The 25637-nt window shown below is 43.2% G+C and overlaps 1 protein-coding gene across 1 annotated transcript; it reads right to left on the bottom strand.

Annotated features, from left to right (window-relative positions):
• On the bottom strand, window positions 1-25620 carry ABCG2 (ATP binding cassette subfamily G member 2 (Junior blood group)). The gene is made up of 16 exons (XM_030450557.1): window positions 25489-25620; window positions 15763-15975; window positions 13245-13304; window positions 12693-12807; window positions 11928-12080; window positions 11372-11529; window positions 10746-10897; window positions 10154-10258; window positions 8447-8697; window positions 5424-5506; window positions 4244-4333; window positions 3506-3630; window positions 2445-2599; window positions 1560-1649; window positions 812-909; window positions 1-342 (listed from the first exon to the last, which is right to left on the bottom strand). The coding sequence occupies exons 2-16, from the start codon at window positions 15966-15968 to the stop codon at window positions 189-191; spliced, it is 1995 nt and encodes a 664-aa protein (XP_030306417.1). The 5' UTR covers window positions 15969-15975; window positions 25489-25620; the 3' UTR covers window positions 1-188.
• Window positions 25621-25637: the final 17 nt, after the last annotated feature.

The following is a 25637-nucleotide window of genomic DNA, read 5'->3' as shown; positions in this document are numbered from 1 at the left end:
GTTGCTTACTTTTTATGGCAAAGAGGAATGAGGCATGCCAGGCATTTCAGCAAAGTATATTAATACCTAAGAACTTACAAGGATGGGACTCAACTTCTGTAATAATAAAAATACAAGGCAAGATCTCAAATCAAGTCAGTTCATAAGACTACAGAACAGTGGGAATTTCCTCATATTTCATTCTGGCTTTAAGAAAACTTCTTCATTAGGTGCAGTTTCAGGTATGCAATGGTAAGGAATATTACTGTCATGCAAGCAAGAGCCAGGTGGTTCTGCCACAGGCCCCAGCTACTTGTAAAATCGATTCCTTGATTTTTCAGATATTCCTCTCCAGTACACCACCTGCAGATTAACACACAAACATTTAGAAACTCAGTCAGTCTGAAGTATCTAGAAACATCCCTAGATGTTGTAGTGTGCTTTCATGTCTATAGTAGGCTAGGCAAAAACCAGCTATATTTCACTCTTTTCTATTTGTAAATTTGTTTTTCTTACAGTTGTAATTGGCTTCCTGCAAGAAGCTGAAATCGATTTTGTGAGGCTGGACAATTGTAGAGCATGTGTATGTTCAGTAAATGCACTTTAAAGAAAAGTGAGAAGCATAACACCAGATATTTTTAGTCCTATAAATACTGACTATGACAACAAGCGAAATGTTCTCTGCAGAACACAAAAACTCATTCAAGACTTCATTTTCCCTATAGTAACTCACAGATTCTGCTGGTTGTCAGTATCTCATAAACATGCTAACACTCTAGAACGTTTTAAGTTAATGGGGGTGAGATTCAATTTAATGTACCAGAATACTTACAGTGGGCCTCTCTGTCCATACGTATCATTGCTGCCTAATTTTGTGTTGTTACTGATGCTGCAAAAGTCCAGACCAGTCAATTCATTGATTTGCAAAGCCTTTTTAAAATAAAAGAAACAATGACCACAGAGATCAGTAGGTAAAGGAATCATACATTAACAAGATGAGATATAATTTGATTCAAATTTATTCTAAAAAATGTGATGCTATCAGAATTCACTGTGCTGGCGAAGTCTCCATTTTCTGACCAAGCAGCATGGTTCTTTTTCTTTTAAGAGAGGCATGTATACAGTCACCAGGGTTCAACACCTCCCCAGGCTAAACTATTTATGCACAGGCATATTAGAGCCCAAATTTTTCAGCAAAGCATCACTACCTAAATTATCAAAGTAGGAGAAATTTTTTAGCTTGGCAAGTTTTTGTTTGATTGAAGGAAAATAATTGTTTTTTTAGGGATAAGATTTTCTTCATCCAACTGCACTCCAATGGATATAACTGTTTAGTGTCTCTCTAACATGAGAGGTAGCCAAGTTACAGAAATAAGCTCTTCTCAATAGCAGTGGGTGCTGGTTGATTGCAAGTTTTTCTTATTTCAAGATATTGTGCAGCCTTCTGCAACTGCTGTATTTAACTAGCTGACCTCTTGCTCATTAGTCCAGAAAGTATGGAGTCTTCTTTATCATGAGCAAAGACATTCCTTTCTACCAAATCTTTTCCAAGTCTGTATAGAGGAAAATAGAGCACTTACTGTCAGTCCATATCGAGGGATGCTGAAGTATTTGAGCCAGGAGAGCCAGGACATGATGCTTGTGAGATTGACCAGCAACCCAGAGAAAATCTAGAGGCCAGGATTGGAAAAAAGCCACAGGAACAACACAACAAATTACAAATTACATTGTGTTAATGTGTAAGTCTCCAGCTCTTGACTCTGCTTGTTCAGATTACAAACAAGTGGGAAGGCATTTCTAGAGGAAGAAACTCTTCCAGTGGAAGAACAGAGGAGAGGGAGGGAATAATTTCTGTGTGGTCCTCCCAAAATGAGTAAGGGGGAATGCTTTCACCCATGCATTAAACCCAGATGCTTCCCATTTGTGGGTGCCACATGGGTTCAGATTGACTGCCTGTGGTTGGTAGGGTGTGTGGAGCTGCTGGAGATGTGCACTTGGTTTTGCATGTGTGCCCCAAGTCTGAGGCAAGGTGGGTTTGGCTCTTGGTCCAGCATTTCCTCATGGTTTATGGTGCTGGACTTCTAACTGCAGCTGTTAGAGTGATCTCAGAGAGCAGGGTTCTGTTGTCAGCCAAATTCACAAAGCTAAAGGAGACTGAACCAAATGTAGGTCTAAGCTGCTTTTCTGCTTTCCAGGCAGCATGCTGGCTGACAGAGCCAGAGGGAAGAGGGCACTCACTCTCCCTCCCCTCACGCTCAGCCCTCGCGGCCCCTGGTTCTTGTTATGTAAGAGGACAAACCTGAATATTTGACCCTGCAGTTATCAAACAAGTCAGGATATTCAACATGCTCAACCCCACAGTCTTTTTGCAGGATTGAGCCGAACTCTGTGCTGGTAGGATTTCTAGATTTCAGCATTTCCAGGCTTTCAGGATTTGGTCTAGAAAACTGAATCATGCTACTCACAATCATAAAAACAAATGCGATGGTCACAAGCAGGTTTGCTACAGACACCGTGCTCTGTCCTGCTGCAATGGCAAGGGCCATGGAAGTGGCTGTGTAGGACACCATCAAAAGGCTGAACAGCATTATAAAGAAGGCTTCTACTGTTGGTTTCAAACCTTAAAGGTGAGAACAAGAAGGGTTTCAGTATGATCTTGCAAAAGCTCCACAATAACCTGAACAATATCCTGGCTTATGCTTTGTATCGTTCCTGTAGGATGCATTTTGTCTGACAGCACAGAACCCATGGAACCCAAAACTGCAGTGGGGCTTGTGAGAGCCCATGGGTTTATGTCCTGTCCATGGAGGACAGCATGAATAAGCACTATGTCTGTAACTGCAGTAACACTGCAGACAGCAGGATGGGTAGAAGTTACAGTACTGTACTCCACTCCACACAGTCCCAGGTGAAGGTTTCACCATGGCTTCAAGTTGTCCACCAAAGGGGAAGTTCCTAGTGCATTCCCATGAGCAGCAGCTGTACAGCACTTCACCTGTTTCCAGCAGAGAGCTTGCCTAATGGACCTGGAGACCATTAGGTTAATATGGATGTGTAGCAAGGTCTATCTTACTCCAGTTTTGCACTGAGGACCTCTTGCATGTGAGGCCTTGTTCCCTATTCCTTGGGAAAAAATAGTCAGACTGAAGTGAACTGTGATTATTTTTAAATTCTGCTTTTGGGACATCCCAAAAGGATGTTGTGATCTGAAACCTTAACCTAGAAAATGATCTTCTTGGGAAATGTTTTGAAGGTGACATTTGATGGGTTCTGGGGTTGTACATGCTGGTGCCAGCAATCTGCACTCTAATCACTAACATTTTACTAAAAAGAACAAGCTGCTATTCACACAAAATGAAGCTCTTAGAAAAAAACTTTTTGTTGATAGATGTTCTTTCAAGGATGAAAAAAACCATCTTCTAGAAGTCATCAGCAGCTAAGATGGCCATAGATGAAAAAAGGAATAAATCAAACCTTGCTGATTCATTGCGGAGGCTGTAATGGGACTGTAGGAAACCATACTTGCCCAACATGAAGTAGATTATGCAGGTGAAGATGATGCTTGGCATAGTCCTCATAGGTAATAAATCAGCCACTAGCTTTGAGATGAAATATGCAGATGTTCTGTAGTACCCACTGATGTATTCATGTCTGGAACACAGATATTCATACAGTATATTACAAATCTAATTGCTAGAAACCAGTAAGATCATTTTTACCTGGAGACAAATTAATTCTAGCTCAAACTGAAAAAAAATCCAAACAGTTCTTTCACAGTTAGGCTGTAATGCAAATGTCCTGTAAGCCACACACTGAAATGGTGGTATTTTAATATGCAAATGAATATGGACACTTGTGTACATAGATTTTGGTGGAAGTGTATGTCATGTCAAAACAGCGAGGGTAAAGCTTAAATAATTTTCCGTTTCTGAGCAGTGTCATCTGCACAGCTTTAAAGAATCCTGTTTCATAGTATTTACTGTCCTCATTAGCAAATCAGAATCTTAATAACCAATAGCTAAATTGAGTATTGAGGGGGTTTTTCCTACATATGTTAATAACTTTAATCTCTGAGCCATCTGCAACCAGGTACAGTTAGGGGGATTTGCAGACAACTCACTAGGCAGGCTAGAAGGATACATTTGCCAACAGTGAAATAATCTGAAAACTCTGCACTAGGTGCACTTAAATGACAATTAGCTAAAGCAGGGCAAAGAAACCAGCTCTAACAGATAACCTGAACATTTTTGTATGTTTTACTTACATAAATATCTTTTTTTCCACAATGAAGAGTTCAATAGCTGTGACACTGCTGAAGCACTGGTTGGTGGTCAGAAAGAACATTGCACCCACTCTAGAAAAAGCAAACCAGCAGCAGTTATGAAAAATTCAATGTCAATGTAGTGTTTCCACTGCAGAGTACATAAATCCATGTGGACCTGGAGCCTGGCAGTGTGTGACATCCCATCTTGAATTCCACAGGGAAGTGCTTGGCTACAAGTCTGAGTCTGTAGCAAGCCTGAAGCAGACATGGTACAGGGAGTATTTGTTACTTGCATGCAAGGATAGTATGTTCTCTGATGCAGTCAAAGGATAGGAAGTGAACTGATTTTATTTTTTTTAATATGTAATTTCCTGACATGTTAAAAACTCTCAATCTATGAGGCATTTGTCTGATGCAAACTGTGAGGAAGTGAACAAGCAATGTGAAAACTTGTTTTCCCCTTTTCCAACAGAATTTAAGGCTTTGCTTTCATAGTTTCATATCCAATTTAAAAGTAGACCATTTAAAAATAAAAGTTATAAAGGGTTTCGAGATCCAGAGCTTTCTTAGTTGCAAACCCATTTGTCAGGTCACATGCATACAGCTGTTAAAATGATACAAAGACCAAAATAATTTTAAAATCTGGCTCTAGATGCACCTTCTGACTTACTGCTGGTAAACTCAAGTGAGCATATAGATACAGTTGCAAGGTCAAAGCTTTAATTAGCCAGGTTGGTATAGCCATGTTTGTCTATTTTAACCTTTTGATATTTTTATCCTGGGGAAATTTTTGCACAATAGTTGTTAAAATGCTGCCGTGCTGAGCTAAGCTGTTTTAATCTGACATCTCATCTTCAGCAACCTGACAGGCACTGCAAAACATCATCCTCCAGATGCAGGGTTACTCACTTCATTTGGACTGCTTATCCAGGTTTCAGCATGGCAGGGCAGAACTGCATCCCTCTCTCAGTTCAGGGACCTGCCCAGAGGCAGAAGAACATTCTCACTTCAAAGTCACTAACTTAAGCTTGCCCATGTTACCTGCTGATGCAAAGGCAAGCATTTGCTTTTAGTGGTAGATGTATGTCTGAGCTGGCAGGTTCCTTCTTAGCCTCCAAGCTGTTTTCTCTCCTGTAGCAACAAGAAGGGAGTTTTATATCCATTACCCGAACTGACTAACCTGTTCTGTAGTCCAGTGGAGTCCTCTTTAAGTCCAAAGAAAATGCAACCTACAACCAGTCCCAGGAAAGCTGTAACACATAGCTAAGTGTAAAAAAAAAAAAAAAAAAGTATTATTCTTATTGCTTTCAAAGCTTCAGCAAGCTTCTTGAATGTGGTGTCTGAGTGTAGGTTTGTAGGATGTGTAGGATGTGTCTTCAGAAAGGAGAAAAACTATACAAGCTGGGCAGAGGGGTCAATGGGGCAGATGGCAACCTACAGCACAGCAAGACTCTGAGTCTTCCACCAGAACGTCCTGCAAGAGGCGTGTGAGATACAGGGAGTCCCCAGTGCCACCTGCCCTTGTGGCAGCCAGCCACTGGGACAGCTAGAAAGGAGGGACATACCAGAGCTTCTGCTGCTCACCCTTCTGTGGTAGCACTGGCAGGAGGCACATTCTGGCAGCAATACCACTGCTTTTTTCCTGAACTCCTGCCAGACCAAATCTATGACCTAAGGGAACTACTCTGGGGGTGCCAGCACCAGCCACAGGGGGAGGATGATAGCAGACGCTTGGAGGGGCACGCTAGAAAGAATGAACAACACCCTTCCCCAGAGGAACCCCAGCATCACATGGACCTCAGTCAAGGTCCTTTCCCCCACCACTGTTGAAGCCATTGTTGGATGCCATGATTAAGTTGCTTGATGATGTATTGCAATGTCACTCCTCTCTCCCAGCTGATCCTCTCCACCCTCCTGGGTCAGTTGGTGATGCCTCATCTGCTGTCAGTGACAAAGGGAAACTTCAGCTCTGAAGCTGATGCTGGCTCTTCAGAGCAGTGCTGCTCTGGGTGTTTCCCTAGTGCCATCTCAGTGCTACTTCGATTTTGGCAACCAGCACCTGAGTGCTGATGGCTGGGTAGGGGCTGACAGTTTATTTTCATGCTCCACATTGTGTAACTGCTGGGTACTATCACACATCTTATTCCTGGGACTGTTTTTAATATGAAATCATAGAAGCACAGAACGGTTTGGGTTGGAAGGGACCTTAAAGATCACCCAGTTCCAACCCCCTGCATGGGCAGGGACACCTCCCACCACACCAGGTTGCCCATCCAACCTGGCCTTGAATATTTCCAGGGAGGGGACAGCCACAACTTCCCTGAGCAACCTGGGCCAGGGTCTTGCCACCCTCACAGGAAAGAGTTTCTCCCTAATGTCCAACCTAAATCTCCACTTTTCAAGTTTGAAACCATTGCCCCTTGTCCTCTCACTACACACCCGTGTCAAAAGCTCTGCCCCAGCTTTCTTGTAGCCCCTTCAGATATTGGAAGGTTGCTCTGAGGTCACCTGGGAGCCTCCTCTTCTCCAGGCTGAACAACCCCAGCTCCCTCAGCCTGGCTTCACAGGGGAGGTGCTCCAGCCCTCTGAGCATTTTTGTGGCTCTCCTCTGGACATGTTCCAGGAGCTCCATGGCCTTCCTGTGTTGGGGACTCCAGAACTGGACACAGTACTCCAGGTGGGCTCTCACAAGAGCAGAGCAGAGGAGGGAAAGACACTGAGCAAGACACTGCAATCAAGCTGTAAGTCTACTGATATTTTCAGTCTGTATCACAATTTCAATAGCATAGATGCAAGCTGCCTCAAGCATATAAATTGAAAGATTGAAGTGTGTACATCACACTTTGTTAATGTTTAATGCAAATGACAAAATTCTCAGCAAAACTGATGGTATCAGGCAGTTCTGTCATTTTTAATTGTGAGCAATGCACGAACCATAATACCATAAACCCCTTGACCCGTGGTACCCTGTCACTAAGATTCTTCTGAAAGGAGCAGATGTCAGCAGTATTTTAGCTCCTAGGCCAACTGCAGTGGAAAGCAGCAATCATATCAAGACCAATTTGGAAGAGATTAATGAAAAGAGGCTTAATTAGCCATGTACCTCTCCAAGAATACTTGTGAAATCCATCCCTAATGAGGGTGGGGAGATCAAAAAGATTGTGAGAAACAAGTCAGGACCATTGACCTTGGGGTATTACAACAAGATCTTTGAGACTCTAATTCTTGTCACAAGGTCAAGCTTTTACAAAGCAATTATTAAGGATCTCTATAGTATCAACATACACACAAATGTACTCAAAGACTTTTAATCTCGAGGATCCTAGACTCATTTCCCTTCCATGCTGGCTGTTTGTTCTCTCATTATATAAACCATGATGAAGATAATTTATACCCCTGGCTTGGTACCGATTTTTCTATTGGCTTTTCTCAGATGACTAAGAATTGCAGTGATGGTTTTGCTGGTGCTGGGACTGCAGTATTTGGGTCATGAATGAGGGGATTCCTGAGGATTAGTTGTTCTGCAGAGATCAGAGAGGCATTCTGTATTTTTGAAGGCCATGTGCAGCTTTGAAGAAATCAACACTTTTGGTGTTGATTCTTCTGGAAAAACAGCACTAACAGGGCCAGTCATGTAGAACATGCTCATCTTCCATGGTTGGTATGACACTATTTTGTTCTTCATCACATCCTCTTCACAAGACATCATTGTCATTCTGAACAATGAAATGACCAAATGCCACACACGTTACAAGACTGTGCAGATATTTTTGCCAGCTTTGCCAGCTGAGCCAACTTGGCAGCACTTCATTTTGTGCTAAAGTCCAATTAAGTATGCAAGTGTCATCTGTTAACTTTTCCTGGTGGGAGAGAAGATTTGAAGCCAAACCTCACAATGCCAAGTCTGGACAATTATAGTCCAGTAGTATAGAGTATATCCAATTATAGTAGAGTCTGAAGAGTGGTCTTGAGCAAATGTGTGAAACTACTTGGGAGATAATCTGCTCCTGTCTAGAAGGAGGAGAATACTTTGCTGGAAAGATCTTGCCTCCCAGAGTCCTTCACTAGCCCAAAATTAATTACTGAACAGTCCCTTGTGCTGCTCACTCAGGACACCATCAAAACCATCCCAATGATTTACCTCATACAGGAATGGAGTAAATTCCCCATATACCACGAAAGGATAGATACAAATAGCATTACCTGAGCTATTGAAGCTTGAGGGTTTCCTAGCAGATTTTTAAATGTGCGCCTGGACACCCATTTCAGCTGGTGAAGGAAGGAATTGGCATATGTAATTTGTCGGAAAATTGCTTTTGTTTTCTTCTTATTTCCCAAAGGAATGTTCTCCAACACTGCTTTTGTTTCTTGGTAGTAGGCAGAGTTGGAGTACTTTTCTGCTAACTTCTCAGCCAACGTTTTATCACATTCAGTGCATTCTGCAGTGCTCTCTGCTGCAAGGATTAAAAAGAAATAAAACTATTTCTGTAGGGGGTGGGAAGGCTGTTTAGTAGTTAAGCCAGGAGCATTTTGTATGGGTGAGAGAGTTGCTAATGAACCCAAAGAATTAATATGTACATTTAAGTCCAGTTATTCACTGCACTCAGTCTCATAGCATGCAATTCAAAAGGGTTGGTAAAATACCAAATCTCTGTGTTTGTGTAACCTAGCCAAGAGGCAGTGGGTTCACAGCAGACTGACTAGGTTAACCCTGGTCTGCTGATGAAGTTTCAAACTGTCAGCAATCTGTTTTTTAATTAAAATGTGATTTCCACTTCCTCACACACACCCCTAGGTTTCTGTAAGTGATCTGCTTCACAGAGCTGATGAGATAACCCTATACCTCCCAGACTTCTAGTTCAGGTTAATCCTGCATGTATCAACTTCAGTCAAATTTTAGAGTCTATCATACAGAAATTTCAGCTGAAGCTCCTTTTTTTTTCTCACTTGCAGTGAAGTGTGTGCTTTTCCAATAGCAAATAAGTGTTTCCAACTATATGCTGAACAGTCAGCATTTTTGTAAAATGCTGATTACTTCTTTGCTAAAGATACAGTAAAACTGTATGTTTGGACACATATTCATCATTTATATAAGAGTCCAGTTAATGAGTAGCAACAGACAGGATGAAAAAGCATGCTACTGAACAGAGGTGAGAGTTGATTTGTTATCTTGGGGATAATTTCTGCCTTACTGCAACGTCAGGGAAGCAGCAGAAGAACCCTAATCCCTATCTGTACTCTCATCTTCCCATGCTCCTCAGAGGAAGGAAACCAATAATTTCATAACAGATGAACCATCCCAGTTGGGAAAAACTGCAAGTCCTAACTGCAACAAAGTATGTCTCTAACTGGAAGAGTTGTTCTGTTTTATCACCTCTGCTTCTGCAGGACTCCAGCTGGTTTGCCTGGAAGGTGAAAGAAGCTCCATCTCTGCACTGAGAGACAACAAAACAGTTTCTTGTATTTCCAGACATTACAGCTTCAATACAGGAGAATACAGTTTCACCCTTAACATCTCCTAATGTGAGTGTGACATGGCGGTGTACAGGTCGGCTTACGGTGAAATGGATGACAGTGACAAATTGCTACAGGCATGTTTATGTGAGGCAAACTCTTCCTGCATACATGGGCTTGTTTTATCTTGCAGGGCTGTATATGCACTTTTTACTTGTTTCAGACTATGCTAACTATTTCCCACACATAAACAAGAAGGAAGTAGACACAGTGTGGGGTTTTCTTTTCCCTTTAAAGCACCATGGAGCAGAAATACCTAACACTCTCCATAAAATTGCATGCTGGTACAACACAGTTCCTGGCTGTTTGACACCTGTAAGTGATTTTCCTGTGTTGTGCTGGACACTGTCTGGCAAAATACGTTAGGATAATTCACCTCATCTCTGAGTTTCATACCTGTGCTCGTTTCCTCGGTCTTGCTCACTGCCACTGCAGTGGAGTCTCCATTGATGATGTCCAGGAAAAAGTCAGCAGGGTTGTTGTAGGGCTCACACTCGTAGCCTGCAGTGACAGCAATACAAGCCCTGAGTGGTGGTTGTGTGACAGGTGACCCTTCTTTGGTAGGGGGGCTGGACTCGAAGATCTCTAGAGATCCCTTTCAACCTGTCACATTCTATGACTTTATCAATCTCTGATTGTGGCCACAGAGAAGCCATGGCACTGCAGGCTTCCAGAACTCCCTGCTTACCTGAGAGGTAAACAGCACTGACAGACAGCTGGCTCAGTGGAAGGAAGGGGACAGATGGCAAGGTGCCCTTCTCAGCACTAGCCTGGGCTTCATTTAATCAAGATGTGCCCAGCAACAGTTGATTAGAGGTCATCTAAACCCACATATGGGTCAAGAGACAGAATACCACGAGAAATTCTTAGCCTGTTACCTGCTAATACACACTATGTCCAACTCTGCTCTAGTGCTGTTGGCATTTTATTCAAGTTACTGCCAGCTACAGTTGTGGCTGCCATTGGCTCTGCTGTGATTTATACTCACCAATAGACTGGAAGTAGCCGATGGCATGCTGAGCAGGCCCGTGGTACAGCACCCTCCCTGCAGCCAGCAGGCTCAGGCTGTCAAACAGTCGGAATATGGAGTACCGAGGCTGGTGGATGGAGAAGATTATTGTTTTTCCCTGTTTTGCCATCCTGAAGGAGAAGAATGACATAGATACTGGTTTTGCAAGTCAATTCAGCATTTAGAGAAGAGAATTTGCAACTTCAGTTAAGCCACGTGTAAGTTTGATCAACTTGGCATGGCAGAGAGAAGAGGGCGAAGGGAAAAAAAAAAAGATTTAGGTCATGTTACCAGACTGTACAACCAGCATTTTTATCACATTTTTTTGGCCCAGGTAGACATGAAAATAAGTGAAAGCGTCTACAAAAGTTATCATGGACGAATTGCAGTCCCAGCACAGACATGCTTTGTGTACTGCTGTGAGCAGCTGCTTTGGATTGAGGGAATTCATATAGCTTTTTTTTCCTACCCCCTCTGCAGCCTTGGCTTGCCAGGAAACAATTACACCTCTGACCTCCCTGTTTGCTCATTCTAACGGTAATGTGAATCAAATACAGCTGAAATGCAGCAGAGCTGAATGGTGAAAACACAAAGTTGTGTCTCACCTTTTCAGAAGCAGCAGGACAGCATTGGCAGTACTGGCATCAAGTCCCGTAGTTGGCTCATCCAAAAACAAGATGGCGGGATCTGTGATGAGCTCCATTCCAATATTGGTCCTTTTCCTCTCTCCTCCAGACACCCCACGAGTGAACTGGGTGCCAACCTGCCAGAAAACAAGAAAGTTATCTTGTTTGATGTGTTAACACATATTTGAGTGAACAGCATCTTACAAACATAGCAGCACATGTGAAGAATTGTAAGAAAGTTTGACCCTACCCTGATGTACAGATGTAGATGTTACCTCACTACTAGGCTGTGTCTTAATGTTAGTATCACACCTGATGTGTTCTCTTTTTCTCCAGCCACAGATAACCAACCCCCTTCCCCACAATGTCAAAGCACATGGCAATGCCAGCAGAGTCTGTACAGATCACTATACAGAAATGTGATTATTTTATTACTGAAATGTTTTATTTAATTGTACTTTCCTTTTCAATCTGCCATGCCATCCATTAAATAGATTAGTATTTGTGATTTAAGCACCATATTTACATGCCTTACCTTGGAATCTGCCACTTTGCTCAAACCCAGTTCCTTGATGATCTGATTCACTCGTTCATTTTTTTCACATTCCTTCACTGACTTTGGCAAACGGAGTGCTGCTGAGAACTTCAAATTTTCTCTTACAGTCAAGGTTCCCATCACCACATCATCCTTCAATAAATAAAAAAGTTACATGGTGATTACTCAGACAGGAATCTGTCAGAGGTAGGAAGTCCAGAGGGCCAGGTGTGTTTTGAGGGACTACCTTTCTGTATCAGGGGTTTTCATAGATGCATCTCCTTGGGTCTTGATAAACTGCAAGCCTGCTGCTAGCACAGGTAGTGAAGAAGGGAAAGAAATGAAAAAAGGGATGTGCTTTTCCTTCTTCTGCCCTTTACATGCCTTTCTCCCCAGCACACCCTGGCAGAATCACAGTTTTCTCAGAACAGTGATGCTGTCTCAGGAAGGAGGAGGTGTAAGCTGGATATTGCCAGAAAGCATCATACTTGGAAAATAACTCTGTGTCTACTGGTAACCTAAGGCTGTTCCCCCAAATGGTGAACAAGGAGAGATCCAGAGCATCTGCTCCAGTTGACTGTAAAGCATTAAAGAGACTCAAATACAAAGCAGAGTTTCCCACTGAGGGTGGAAGCATGGAGAGTTGCTCCTGCATCAGCCTCAATTCTTAGATGAAGACAAGGTACTTCCAACACTGCCAGCAACTTCTTACAGTTGCAGTCAGAAGAGGACAATAAATAACATACAGTGATAAAAATTACTTACCTGTACTACATATCCAGAGGTACATTTAAAGTTGGCAGGCTGAGGAGCTCCATTGATCAAAATGTCTCCAGAAAGCCCATGAGGATCCTTCCTTGCAGCCAAAATGTCAAGCAGACTAGGAGAAAAGTTGGTTACTTTGTCAGATCAGCATGCAGGAGGTAAGATCTTTGGACCACAAACCAAGCTCATGGAACAAAGACCTTTTTAAAGGTATCCCATATTAAACATTTGCTACTTAGAAAACTCTCAGCAACTTTCAAGGGACAAGTTTCTTTTGTCTTGGATTCCTAAGAAAATGAGATCTGTGCAATTTCACAACGCATTTGTGTCCATTTGTTCAATAATAAGAGTTTAACATAGAATAATAAAGTATAGGACTAAAATTGAACTGCATCTTTGTCATGTAAGCTGATTATCTTTTTTCAATTTCGGTATTTCTCAGAAACCAGTGAAATGACAACAAAACTTTTCCTCAAAATTATTGTTCATTACTGCTAAATATGAGCAGGTTCATTTTCTTGTAATTTCTGTGTAGGGCAAAGAGGCACTTACGAAGATTTACCACTACCAGTGGGTCCCAAAATTGCATTCAGTCCTGGTCTCATGATGCCACTGTAAGACAAAAAAAGATAGGTTTTACAAAAGGAGGGTGTTTTTATCTCTGCTACTGTTTCATCTGATGAGCTAGAGTATATTATCTGTAGAACTATCTTCTGCATCCCCTTGATTTCAGAATTAATGAAGCTGCCTGATCACAAACAATATTTACAATCAAACTCCACCTTAATTCAAGAACTACTCTTCATATAAAGAAGATATCACAGAAACATGAGTAAAATGTAGCAAAACCTGTATGCATGCTCTTCCCCCATGTATCTCCAGATGTGAAGCACATACTTGCTTTAACCACACTCAGTTCTAACCATATTATTCTCCTAGCAGACAGAATAATGGTGCCTCTAAACAGCATACGAAGGATTTGTCTGTACTTACAGAAACTGCAGATAATGGTCCCACTGTCTCTGATATTAAGCCACATAAAACTCAGAAGCCAGATGGAAATAGCTTTTAAGCATTTGGAGAAAAGACCCCATAGAAATTACACAGTATATGGAAATACTGCTACCCTTTATTTTTTATCTTTTTGTTTGAAGCTACGAAGGCATTGTTGCTACTTTTCCTGAATAGCCCCTAAAATCTGCACTGAACAGAGCTTAGGTGTACACAAAACTCATGCTGAGCATACAAATGCTTGTCTGTGTATTTTGATAGCAGGTTTACCTTCAACTGCATTCTGGTACTGATTATTATCAGCCATACATGTATCTGCAATCAGAGTGCTTGGCTGTGGGTCTGGTCCACTGCAACTATTCCTAGGTGCTAAGGACATGCAACCTAGAAGGCTTGGCTTTGCTCTTCCTGATGCTTATTTCCTTCCTTCAATTCCTTATTGTGCCAACTTTTGGTTCCACAGATTAAGCAGCATACACACTATACATATGTTACATTATTTAACAAAAAAACACCACCCAGTATTTAACAAAGCAAATGCACACATGGCATTTTTGATGAGGGGAAAATGCATTGGTCTTCTACAGTAAGCCACAAGGGGGACCTTCATTGATGCAAATGATCAGTGTCAATGGAGTTACCATAATACAGGGCTCTCTTCAGAAGAGTAGGAAAGATTTTACCAGCTTGTCTTTCGGTGGTCTGGAAACTTCATGGGCAAAGAGCAGGACAGACACAGCTACACAAAAGGGCGAATCACAGAATCATAGAATGGTTTGGGTTGGAAGGGACCTTAAAGATCATCAAGTTCCAATCCCCCCTGCATGGGCAGGGACACCTCCCACCACACCACGTTGCTCAAGACCCCATCCAACCTGGCCTTGAACACTGCCAGGGATGGAGCAGCCACAACTTCCCTGGACAATCTGTGTCAGGGGTTCACCACCTTCACAGGAAAGAATTTCTTCCTAATGTCCAACCTAAATCTCCCCTTTTCAAGTTTGAAACCATTTCCCCTTGTCCTCTCACTACACACCCGTGTCAAAAGCCCTACCCCAGCTTTCTTGTAGCCCCTTCAGATATTGGAATGTTGCTATAAGGTCACCTCAGAGCCTCCTCTTCTTCAAGCTGAACAACCCCCAACTTCTTTATGATAGAATATGATATTTATGATAGAAATTGGAATTAGGGAGCTGAAAGTCACTGGTGACTTGAAATGGCATTCTGTATGAGTACTTCCACTTAGCTTATCTACTGAATGGTGAATGGGCAAACCTTATGCAAGGATTATTGAGCAAAGCCCCTAATGTGATTAATTTCCTGCAGCAGTGCTCAATGTTTGAAGAAAAGACTAAATTTTACATCTCCTTAAAGTTAACCAAACCCCTCTTTTATATTACTGACTTCAACATTTTAAGTTAAAACTCCCAAAATTAGCCTTCCCAAGGGACACCTTAGGGAAGGAGCCCAGTGAGGACCCAGTGTTGGTATCTCTGCTAAACACCATGGCACAGGGGATGCTCCAGGGTCTGGGAGCTCAGTGAAGCACCAGGGAAGAAAGGAGCAAGAAAAAGGGGCCTCCTGGCTTGTAGTCCTGACTTATAGAGTGAGGGCAGGGAATGGGAAGGAATATTGACACCTGTTTCCACCCCTCTCAGAGCCCTCAAGGTCCTCTCTTTAGGCTCTTGTATCGGTACCAAAAATTAATCTGGTCCACTCAAACCATGATATGGTGTAGAAGGACCACAGCTGGCTTGTGTGCACCAGTGCTGCCAGCAGCCTGGAGGGCTGTCCCTCTCTGGGGCTGGGGAGATGGTGCCCAGCAGCATTAGCTCTCTGTTGTACAGGCTCAGCTGTCATGACTGAGAACCACTGGGACCTAGCAGGAAGCTTAGGCAATATGACAGGAAACACAAAGCAACCATATATACATTGCATTTTTCTAAATCTTGACAAAATTCTATATATTGTTGTTAGTGGCTCAGTGTCAAGAGCGGACTCAGCTATCAGGACAAAAATAAACCATACCCATACTCTAAAGACAGGGTTCAATACATACTTGACATCTCTCAAAACTTCTTTATGGGCTGTTTTTTGACAACACAGAAACCCAGTCTTTGTCTTCACATGGTAGCAGATGTTGTGGAAAGTTAGTACACTCCCTTCCCGGCTGGCTGTGTCCAGAGAGGACTGCTTTCTGCTGGGGATGCCATTTGTATTCCAGTCTGACATCTCAATACTTAAATGTGGCTGGCCTTCTGCCATTTTTCGTCTGTAAATAAAAAAAATAAAAGAGAGGAGGAAGATTTCAGTAGGTGTGAAGAGGAAAGGTGCATCTGTTTGGTCCAGCGTTCAGCATTGGATCTACAGTGGACCTTGCAGATGTCCACCTTAGTCTCTCTTTTCCAGATAGGAAGCTTGGGTCCTGAGAGCTCAGACCTTGAGATGACACAGTTTATGGGGAGCTTGATCTGCCATGTTGCATCACACCACATGGGGTATTAGAGACAGTTACTCCTTCCACACTGATGTTCTGTTGGCGTGGGCTGACCTGGGCTGGCCACCAGCTGCCCACCCAGCCACCTTCTCAGTGGATTCTCTGCTCCAGGGCCTAGAGCACCTCCTCCCTCTTCTTCACTGGCCTTGGTGTCTGCAGGGCTGTTTCCATCACATTTTCTCACTCCTCTCTCACAGGTGCTGCACAGCATCTTTTCCTCTTTAACAGATTTTCAGAGGCTCTACCAGCAGTGCCGACATTGCCTGGCTTTGGCCAGTGCCAGGTCCCCTGCAGCCAGCTGGGGGTGGTTGTGTCCAGCATGGAGGAACTCTGAGTCCTTTCTTGCAGAGTTCCAGCTGCCAGATCCCCCATGGCAGCACCTGGCCACAGGCATCAGCTGCATCTCTTCTCCCAGTAGGAGGAAGCTGGTACCTCTCCCAGCAGGCATCAGCATGGCTTCAGGCTTTTTTGGGAGAGCTGCCCTGGGTAGAGAGGTTGGTACATAAACAGCATTCTTGTTGGAAACCACAGATACAACAAGTGACTGACCGAACAACTGGTTCAAAATTATCAAGGTCTAACAGGACCAGGCCTTCCACCTGTCCACTCCATCAGATTTCTCTATAGTTTGAGTTTGCCCATTTCCTACTTATCTCTTTCACAGAATCACATAATTGTAACGGTTGGAAAAAACCTCTCAGATCATTGATCCAACTGTCAACTCAGAAAAAAAAAGCCCACCATGACCACTGGAGCGTGTCCTGAAGTGCCTCATCTATGCAGTTTTTTAATACCTCCAGGAATGGTGACTCCACCACCTCCCTGGGCAGCCTCTGCCAGTGCCTGACAGTTTCAGTAAAGAAATTCCTCCTAATATCTCATCTAAACCTCCCCTGCTGCAGCTTCAGGCCATTTCCTCTGCTCCTGTCATTATTCCCTGGGAAGAAGAGGCCAACACCCACCTCCCTACAACCTTCTTTCTGGTAATTGTAGAGAGCAACGAGGTCTCCCCTCAGCCTCTTCTCCAAACTAAACATTCCCAACTCCCTCAGCCTCTCCTCACAGTCTTGTTCTCCAGACCCTTTCCCACCTTGGTTGCCCTTCTCTGAACTCACTCCAGCACCTCAATGTCCTTCTTGTGGTGAGGGGCCCAGAACTGAACACAGCGCTTGAGGTGCAGCCTCACCAGAGCTGAGTACAGGGGCACCATCACTGCCCTTCTTCTGCTGGACACACCATTCCTGATACAGGCCAGGATGCTGATGGCCTTCTTGGCCACCTGGGCACACTGCTGGCTCATATTCATCCGGGTGCTGAACAACACCCCCAGGTCCTTTTCAACTGGGCAGCTTTCCAGCCACTCTTCCCCAGGCCTGTAGCATTGCCTGGGGTTGTTGAGGCAAAGCGCAAGATCCAGCACTTGGCCTTGTTAAACCTCATATAAACCTCATAAACCATATATATAGATATATATAGATATGTATATATAAACCATATATATATATATATATATATATATTAAAACCATATAGACCTCATAAGCCTCAGTCTTGGCCCATTGATCCAGCCTGTCCAGCCTCAAGCAGACCAACACTTGGTGTTGTCTGTAAACGTACTGAGGAAGCACTCAATCCCCTCATCTACATCACTGATGAAGATACTGAACAGAACCAGCCCCAAAACTGAGACTTGGGGGACACCACTGGTCACCAGACATCAACTAGATTTAACTCTCTTGACTTCAACTCTCTGGCCTGGCTTCTCTGGGAGGATGCCATGGGAGATGGTATCAAAATCTTTACTCAAGTCCAGGTAGACAACATCCACAGCTTTTCCCTCATCCACTAGGTGGATCACATGGTCATAGAAGGAGATCTGGTTGGTCAAGCAGGAGCTGCCATTGCCAAACCTACGCTGGCTGGGCCTGATCCCCTGGCTGTCCTGCACTTGCCATAATTTTCCAGGCACTGAGGTCAGGCTGGCAGTTGCCCAGATCCTCCTTCCTGCCAGTCTTGTAGATGTGTGTCACACTGGCAAGCCCCCACTCATCTGGGACCTCCCCTGTTAACCAATACTATTAATAAATGATGGAGAGAGGCTTGGTGAGCGCCTCTGGCAGCTCCCTCAATACTTCGGGGGTGGATCCCATCTGGCCTCATAGCCTTTTGAGAGTCCAGGTGCTGGAGCAGGTCCTTAACTGCTTCTTCCTGGATGAAGGGCAGTTGTGCTGCTCTCCATCCTTATCTTACAGCTCAGGGAGCTGCATAACCTGGGGATGGTTGCTCTGACTGATGAAGACAGAGGCAAAGAAGCCATTAAGTATCTCAGCCCTTTCCTCACCTCTGGTTGCAATGTTCTCCCTCCCCCTGCAGCCAATAAGGGACAAAGATTCTCCCTGGCTCTCTTTTTATTGTTAATATATTTTTACAGATAAATTTGTAAAAACTTTTTTTGTTTTCCCTTATTACAGTGGCCAGGTTGAGCTCCAGCAGGGCTTTTGCCTTTCTAGTATTTCCTCTGCATGCCCTAACAAGATTCCCCCTGCCTGCCCCATCTTCCAAAGCAGGTAAATTCCCCTTTTTTTCCCCGAGTCCCAGCAAAAGCTCCCTATACAGCCAGGTCAGTCATCTTCCCTGACACTTTGTCTTACAGCACATGGGGACAGTCTGCTCCTGTGCCTTTAAGATTTCCTTCTTGAAGAGCATCCAAGCCTTCCTGGACCCCTTCACCCTTCAAGACTGTTTCCCAAGGGACTCTCTCAACCAATGTTCTGAACAAGCCAACATCTGCCCTCCGGAAGTCCATGGTGGAGGGTTTCCTGCCCCTCCTCCTTAGATCAGTAAAGATTGAGAACTTAACCATTTCACGGTCACTAAGCCCAAGACCACCACACCTCCCACCAGTCCTTCCCTGTCTGCCAACAGGAGATCCAGCAGGTCTGCTCCCTGGGTAGGCTCACTTACCAGCTGTGTCACGAAGTTACTTTCCATACACTTGAGGAACCTCCTAGCCTGTCTCCTCTCTGCAGTGTTCTATTTCCAGCAGACATCCAGTAGGCTGCAGTTCCCCACCGGAACAAGGGCTGGAGATTGTAAGACCTCTGTCAGCCACTCGTAAAATGCTTTGTCTGCCTCCTCATCCTGTTTGGGTGGTCTGTGGCAGACAACCAGCAGGATATCCGCCTGAGGGATAATTTGAAAGCAAAGACCCTCCTCCCACCTCTAGTGCTTCTGCACAATGACAACAAAACCTGAACACTGTTCATTTATTTCTAGAATCAAAATAATTTTGCCAAGGGTATAGGAACATGGAAACTGACACCACTGAGAAGTAATTCTCCTCCTTCAATTTGCTTTCCATGTGAAAACTGGAAGGTAGTTGTGCAACAACTGAAGTTGTTTCAAGAGAGCAATGGCTCAATGTCCACCTGGAAACCAGTGACAAGTGGAATCCCTCAGGGGTCTGTTCTGGATCCAGTGATCTTTAACATCTTTGTCAGCAACATGGACAATGGCATCGGGTGCACTCTCAGCAAGTTTGCCAATGACAGGGAGCTCTGTGATGTGGTGAATTCACTTGAGGGAAGGGATGTCATGCAGAGGGACCTTAAAAGGCTTGAGAAATGGGCCAGCATCAACTGCATGAGCTTCGACAAGGCCAAGTGCAGAGTTCTGCACCTGGGTTGGACCAACCCCAGGCACAATTACAGGATGGGTACAAAGTGGGTTGAGAGCAGCCCTGAAGAGAAGGACTTCAGGGTGTTGATTAATGAGAAGCTTAACAAGAGCTGGCAGTGTGCCTGTGCAGCTCAGAGGGCCAACCCTGGGTTGCACCAAGAGGAGTGTGCAGCAGATCAAGAGAGGTGATTCCCCCCTTTTTCTCTGCACTTATGAGAGACTTCACCTTGATTACCACTTCCAGTTCTGGCATACCCAACCATAGGAAGGACACAGATCTGTTGGTATGTGTCCAGAGGAGGACCACAAAAATGATCCAGGGCTGGAGCACCTCCACTATGAGGAGAGGCTGAAGGAGCTGGGATTGTTTAGCCTGGAGAAAAGAAGACTCAAGGGAGACCTTACAGTTGCCTTCTAATACCTGAAGGGAACCTACAGAAAGGCAGGAGAGGGACTTTTCATGAATGTCCAGCAAGATGACAAGGAGAAATGGTTTTAAACTAAAGGAGAAGTTTAGACTGGATCTTAGGAAGCTCTTCAGTATGACGGTGGTGAGGCACTGCTAGATTGCCCAGAGAAGTTGTGGATGCCCCCTCCCTGGGGGTGTTCAAGGCCAAGCTGGATGAGGCCTTGAGCAACCTGGACTAGATGAGAGGTATCCCTGCCCATGAAGTTAGTTGGAGTAGGTAACATCTAAAGTCCTTTCCAACTTAAGCCATTCTGAGTCTCTTAGATTAGCATAGTTATACTGCTTGTGGCAAGGAAGAAGGCAAATTATGAGACTGTCTCAGACATACTGAAGGAATTTGAGAGTAGTTAATAAAATGAACCAAAAAACCAAAAAGCTGTTTAATCTAACACAGTCATATGGTTGCATAAAAACCAAGCTCTTATCTGGTCAGTTTCTAAGGTTGCTTGCCACAGAGCTGAACTTGCCTTTGTGGCTATCAGTGCAGTGAGACAGCTGGAAGCCTGACTTTCACCAACAGGCCTATCTGCATGTAAAAGACTGGTTCCTCTGTCTCCAAATGATATCATCCCAAATACAACCCAAGGTTGCCTCTTGTGACAAAACTGCAGTCTTCTGTGCTGGGAAAAAATACGTCTTCACGTTTTAGCAGTCAGTAATCTTGGACAAGTTTTCCAACAATGCACATAAATTGTAGTCAAATATAATTATAAATTAGCTTTAATTTAAGCTGAAATGGATTTTTAGTAAGTTGAACATTAATTAAATGTGCAAAATTTAAAGTCTGTAAGCCTTTTATTGCTAAACTGCCTACACTTTTCTCTGCTTGTGCCTGAACAGACTTTTCTACCTGTAGGTGAGCATTTTGTAAGTCTTTCCATATAGTGGTTTCTGGTCTGTCTGAACATCAATCATTGCTGTTTGAAAAGATGATTTGGTACAGATCTGCAGTGAGAACTTTTCATATGAAGTCTCGCCACAAAATTGCTTGAAATATTGGATAGCCAGCAGCAGGATGTGAGTGCAGAATTATTCAGAAGACAGTGTGACTCTGACCTTCATGGAGCACTGCATCCAGAAGGTATCTAGATCAGTATTTTACTTGATCAGACTTTTTTTCTCAGCTTAATATTTCAGCTTTACTGATGTAATGATATGAGCAAATTGGAGAGAGTGAGGCAGAGCCTGATCTCAGGCATTATAAAGAGAACAAATAAATTCTTTGTCTCATTTGGGTTTGCTGTTTGGTTTTTTTAAGAGATCATTCTCAAAACTTAGCTCAGCACTTGCACTGAAATGTCAGAAATGCTATTTACAAAACAAACTTTTCATTTAGGTATGAAGCAGACTCAAGTCTTCCAGACAGAACCTGACTGGCAGACAATAAGCACAGGATCAAAAATTATCATGCAATAAGTACATGATCACAACCACTTTTACGGAGTTGTTCTTAAGAACAGAAAACATGTGGATGTTAAATTTAATATACCAGTCAAATTATGATTAGTTTTATGCATGTTTGCAAAGAACACTGCAGAAGCTAGCTAGATGAATCAGCTCTGAGAAGGATCAGAGGTATTCATAGCACACTGCTCCTCAATGGCTATTTAAGACAGCTGTGGGCAGGAAAACCCCAGATCAGGGAGGCCCAAGAACACTCATTGCCCAAATCTCCTGGAACAAAATACTGTTCTTTGACATTGTCCCTTGCAAAGGCACTGCTCACTGGCATCTATACGTAAGGACTAGATTCAGGACCAGTTGGTATAGGTCAGCATTGCTCTTCATGACTGCAGCTTGTGTAAGCTGCTGTGGTGACAGGATTCGGATCCTGTGCATGGAAGGCAGAGATCTGTCTGTGTGCTGTTCCTTCTTATGGTTGCCCCTTCAGGAAAAGGGGTATTTGTGGGCACATGCAATTTAACAAAGTAAAAAAAAAAACAAACAAAACAAACAAACAAACAAAAAAAACAAACAAAAAAAACTATTTCAGGTGCTAATACTGAAAATCATAGAATCACAGAATGGTTTAGGTTGGAAAGGACCTTAAAGATCATGTAGTTGAACCCCCTGCCATGGGCAGGGACACCTCCCACCACACCAGGTTGCTCCAAGCCCCATCCAATCTGACCTTCAACACTGCCAGGGGTGAAGCAGCCACAGCTTTCTTGGGCAACCTGGGCCAGTGTCTCACCACCCTCACAGGAAAGAATTTCTCCCTAATGTCCAACCTAAATCTCCCCTCTTCAAGTCTGAAACCACTGCCCCTTGTCCTGTCACTACACCCCCATGTCAAAAGCTCTGCCCCAGCTTTCTTGTAGCCCCTTCAGATATTGGAAGGTTGCTCTGAGGTCACCCTGGAGCCTCCTTTTGTCCAGGCTGAACCCCAGCTCCCTCAGCCTGGCTTCACAGGGGAGGTGCTCCAGCCCTCTGAGCATTTTTGTGGCTCTCCTCTGGACATGTTCCAGGAGCTCCATGGCCTTCCTGTGCTGGGGACTCCAGAACTGGACACAGTACTCCAGGTGGGCTCTCACAAGAGCAGAGGAGGAGAATCCCCTCCCTTGACTGCTGCCTGTGCTTCTTTTGATGCAGCCCAGCACACAGAGCTGCATAATTCCTTGCAAAATAGCATTTTACACTTTGATTTTATTGCCAGAAGAAAATGCAGAACACTCATTTGCTTCAAACTTGGTTATTGATAAGTAATTGTTAAGCTGCTCTATGAAATTTGTGTGAGTTCTCTCTCTTCCCAAGGCAGCTCCTTGGGATGACAAAATGACAGAGTTCTGGACATGCTCAAGGGAAGAGATTTTGGGAAGTCCTACAAACCAGCTTCTCCTTCCAAGCAGGACCCTTACCAGCACAAGACTGAGGCAGTCGCAGCTTTGCCTGGGCAACCTGTAGGAACCTCCCAGGTGCTGACTGGGATCCTGGCTAGGAGTGTGCTGAGAAGATGAAGTGCTAACAGTAGAAACAAAGCCTGTGTGGTAGAGTGAGGCTTTTGAATGGCTTTGCTTTTTTAGGGACCATTTTACCCTGAGCCATAAGTACTCAGTATGATAAACTGTTTGGTATTTTAAAAAAATGACCTCTCCATTTGTGATCTAGCAATAAATTTCAGCAAAGGAACACAAGAGCCTTCTCCTTTTTGCAGCTAATATAATCGTCAGCTGTTTGCAAATCCTTAGGAATGGATTTTTTTTAAAAAATGCTTTAGGCCCTGTTAGTAAAAAATAATTTATTCTGTTTAAAGTCATATAAATCCATGAAACATTTTAAGTTTCATTTGAAGTTTCAAAGAAACATTTTAAGCATGTGCAGGACAAAAAATACCAAAATCAAACCCAACAACCATGATGAACAATCAAATAGTTTTATATGCAATATAAAATTCTTTAAATGAAGTTTCATAGAATTCATTGCCAATACCTGACAAATACCTACTTTAGATCAGAATTGAGAAGATTTAATGACAATACATAGTGACTGCTGCATTCAGAAATATTTATTAATATGATAAATTATTTCAAATTCTCATCATATCAGTTCTGGATATGATACACTATTTTTGCATCAACTATAGAAAATATTATGAACTCTCTGGGAATTTTACCAATTTCATTTGCTTTCCTGAATCTTTCTAAAATATTTTTATTTCCACTGATTTCAGCATCAATTTCCACTCAAGCCTAATAGAAAAACCTTTCCTTCAGTGATATTTAGTCTCAGAAAATTTTCTAAGAAGATGAAGTTCTGGATCTTGAGATTTAACCTTTTATTAATGACAAAATTAGACTACTTTCTTGAAAACTATAATGAAATCTGTTTGCCCTCTGTTTCAATGCACAATGAAATTCTCAGTACGATTGCTTTCCTGTGTATTCTTCTGAGACTTGTAAAGTCCAAAGTCTCATTTTACCTACATACACAGGGGCACTAAACAAAATCATAAAACAGCAACACAACGTCCTATGCAGTTCCATCAACTTAAACCTATATTCCATACCTGAAGTCTTTCAAGCCATTTTAGTAAACCTATTTGTATGCCTTAAGAGACATAGCCTATATAAAAACTCAAGTAAGATTCTTTCCTGCCAGTCTTCCTGCAGAGCTTCTGGCAACAGATTTGAGGTTCAAATTAGAAAAAACAATAAACCAGGAGCAATAGGAAAATTGCAAATGGCAAAATTCAGAAGTGTATTTTAAATGACTTTTTTAGAATCCAAGCAGTTATTCGAAGTATTTTTGTAGAGCACAAGCATTAAAATGACTTGGAGAAAGTTCTAGCGACACAGACGCTTTCAGCAGTTTTCTAAAGGAAGCTCATTCAAACCCTTTACAAAATAGCTTTTATTTTTAATTAATTTATTTAAAAATCCACATTTAAGTGATACATTATTTCTAAAGGGTACGAAGTTTAGTCTTGCAACCCGCAAGATGAAACAGTACAGTATGGACTACAGACATGCATTTTAGACTTCAGAGCCATATCAATTCAGAGAAGTCATAATTATGCCTTCTTTTTTTTTTTTCTTTTCTTTTTTTTTTTTTTTTTCCCTTTAGTTACGTGCATTTCCAGGGCTCTAACACACACCAGAGAATGGATGTGGGCACGCAAAGAGGGCAGCTGCCAGCCTAGGACCATACAGTTCTCTTTCTCGGGAACACGCGTAGAAAATTAAAACCACTGGAGTAAATGAGGATAATGCGATTCAGGCAATCCGCAAGTTAACTGCCAACCGATTTACTAGGGATTTGTAACCTATCCGTTGTGAAAAGAGCCCTGTGCTGTAAATGGGGGGACTCTAAAGTATGAAGTCCCTGCACAATATTCTACACTTTCAACTGTTTGCTGTTTTACTTTAAACCTTGAAGCTTTCGTCCCCTGTTTATATATACATTAAAAAAAAAAAAAAATCATTAATTTCTTGCCCAAATTCTCAGTTAGATCCTTTGGAAAGCTGGGAAAAGGCCGGCAAGTGTTTTTGATGTGTTTCCTTTGGTTTCTGGAGGAAAACAGCTGCTGAACCTAACTCCACAGCAAAGGCAGAGTAAGCAATTCATGCAAGTGGAAGCAAGCCACTACGCCAAGTTAACTCTACCTCCGTGAAAGGGCTAAACCGCTCCTACCGATTCACTTACCAGGTCTGGAGCAGCTGAGAAGGAGGCAGGGAGGAGAAGATGGTCTGCAGGGGGGAGGAGGTGTTCTGCGGAGAGGCAGCCCCGAGGGCTCGCTCAGCGGGCAGGGCAGGGCAGTCCCACCCGTGACATCCCCTCTGCTGCACCACGGC

This window comes from Calypte anna, chromosome 4B, assembly GCF_003957555.1.
Source record: "Calypte anna isolate BGI_N300 chromosome 4B, bCalAnn1_v1.p, whole genome shotgun sequence".
NCBI classification, from domain to species: domain Eukaryota; kingdom Metazoa; phylum Chordata; class Aves; order Apodiformes; family Trochilidae; genus Calypte; species Calypte anna.
Note: the sequence above shows the minus strand (reverse complement) of the source record. Positions and strands in the feature narration are given on the sequence as shown.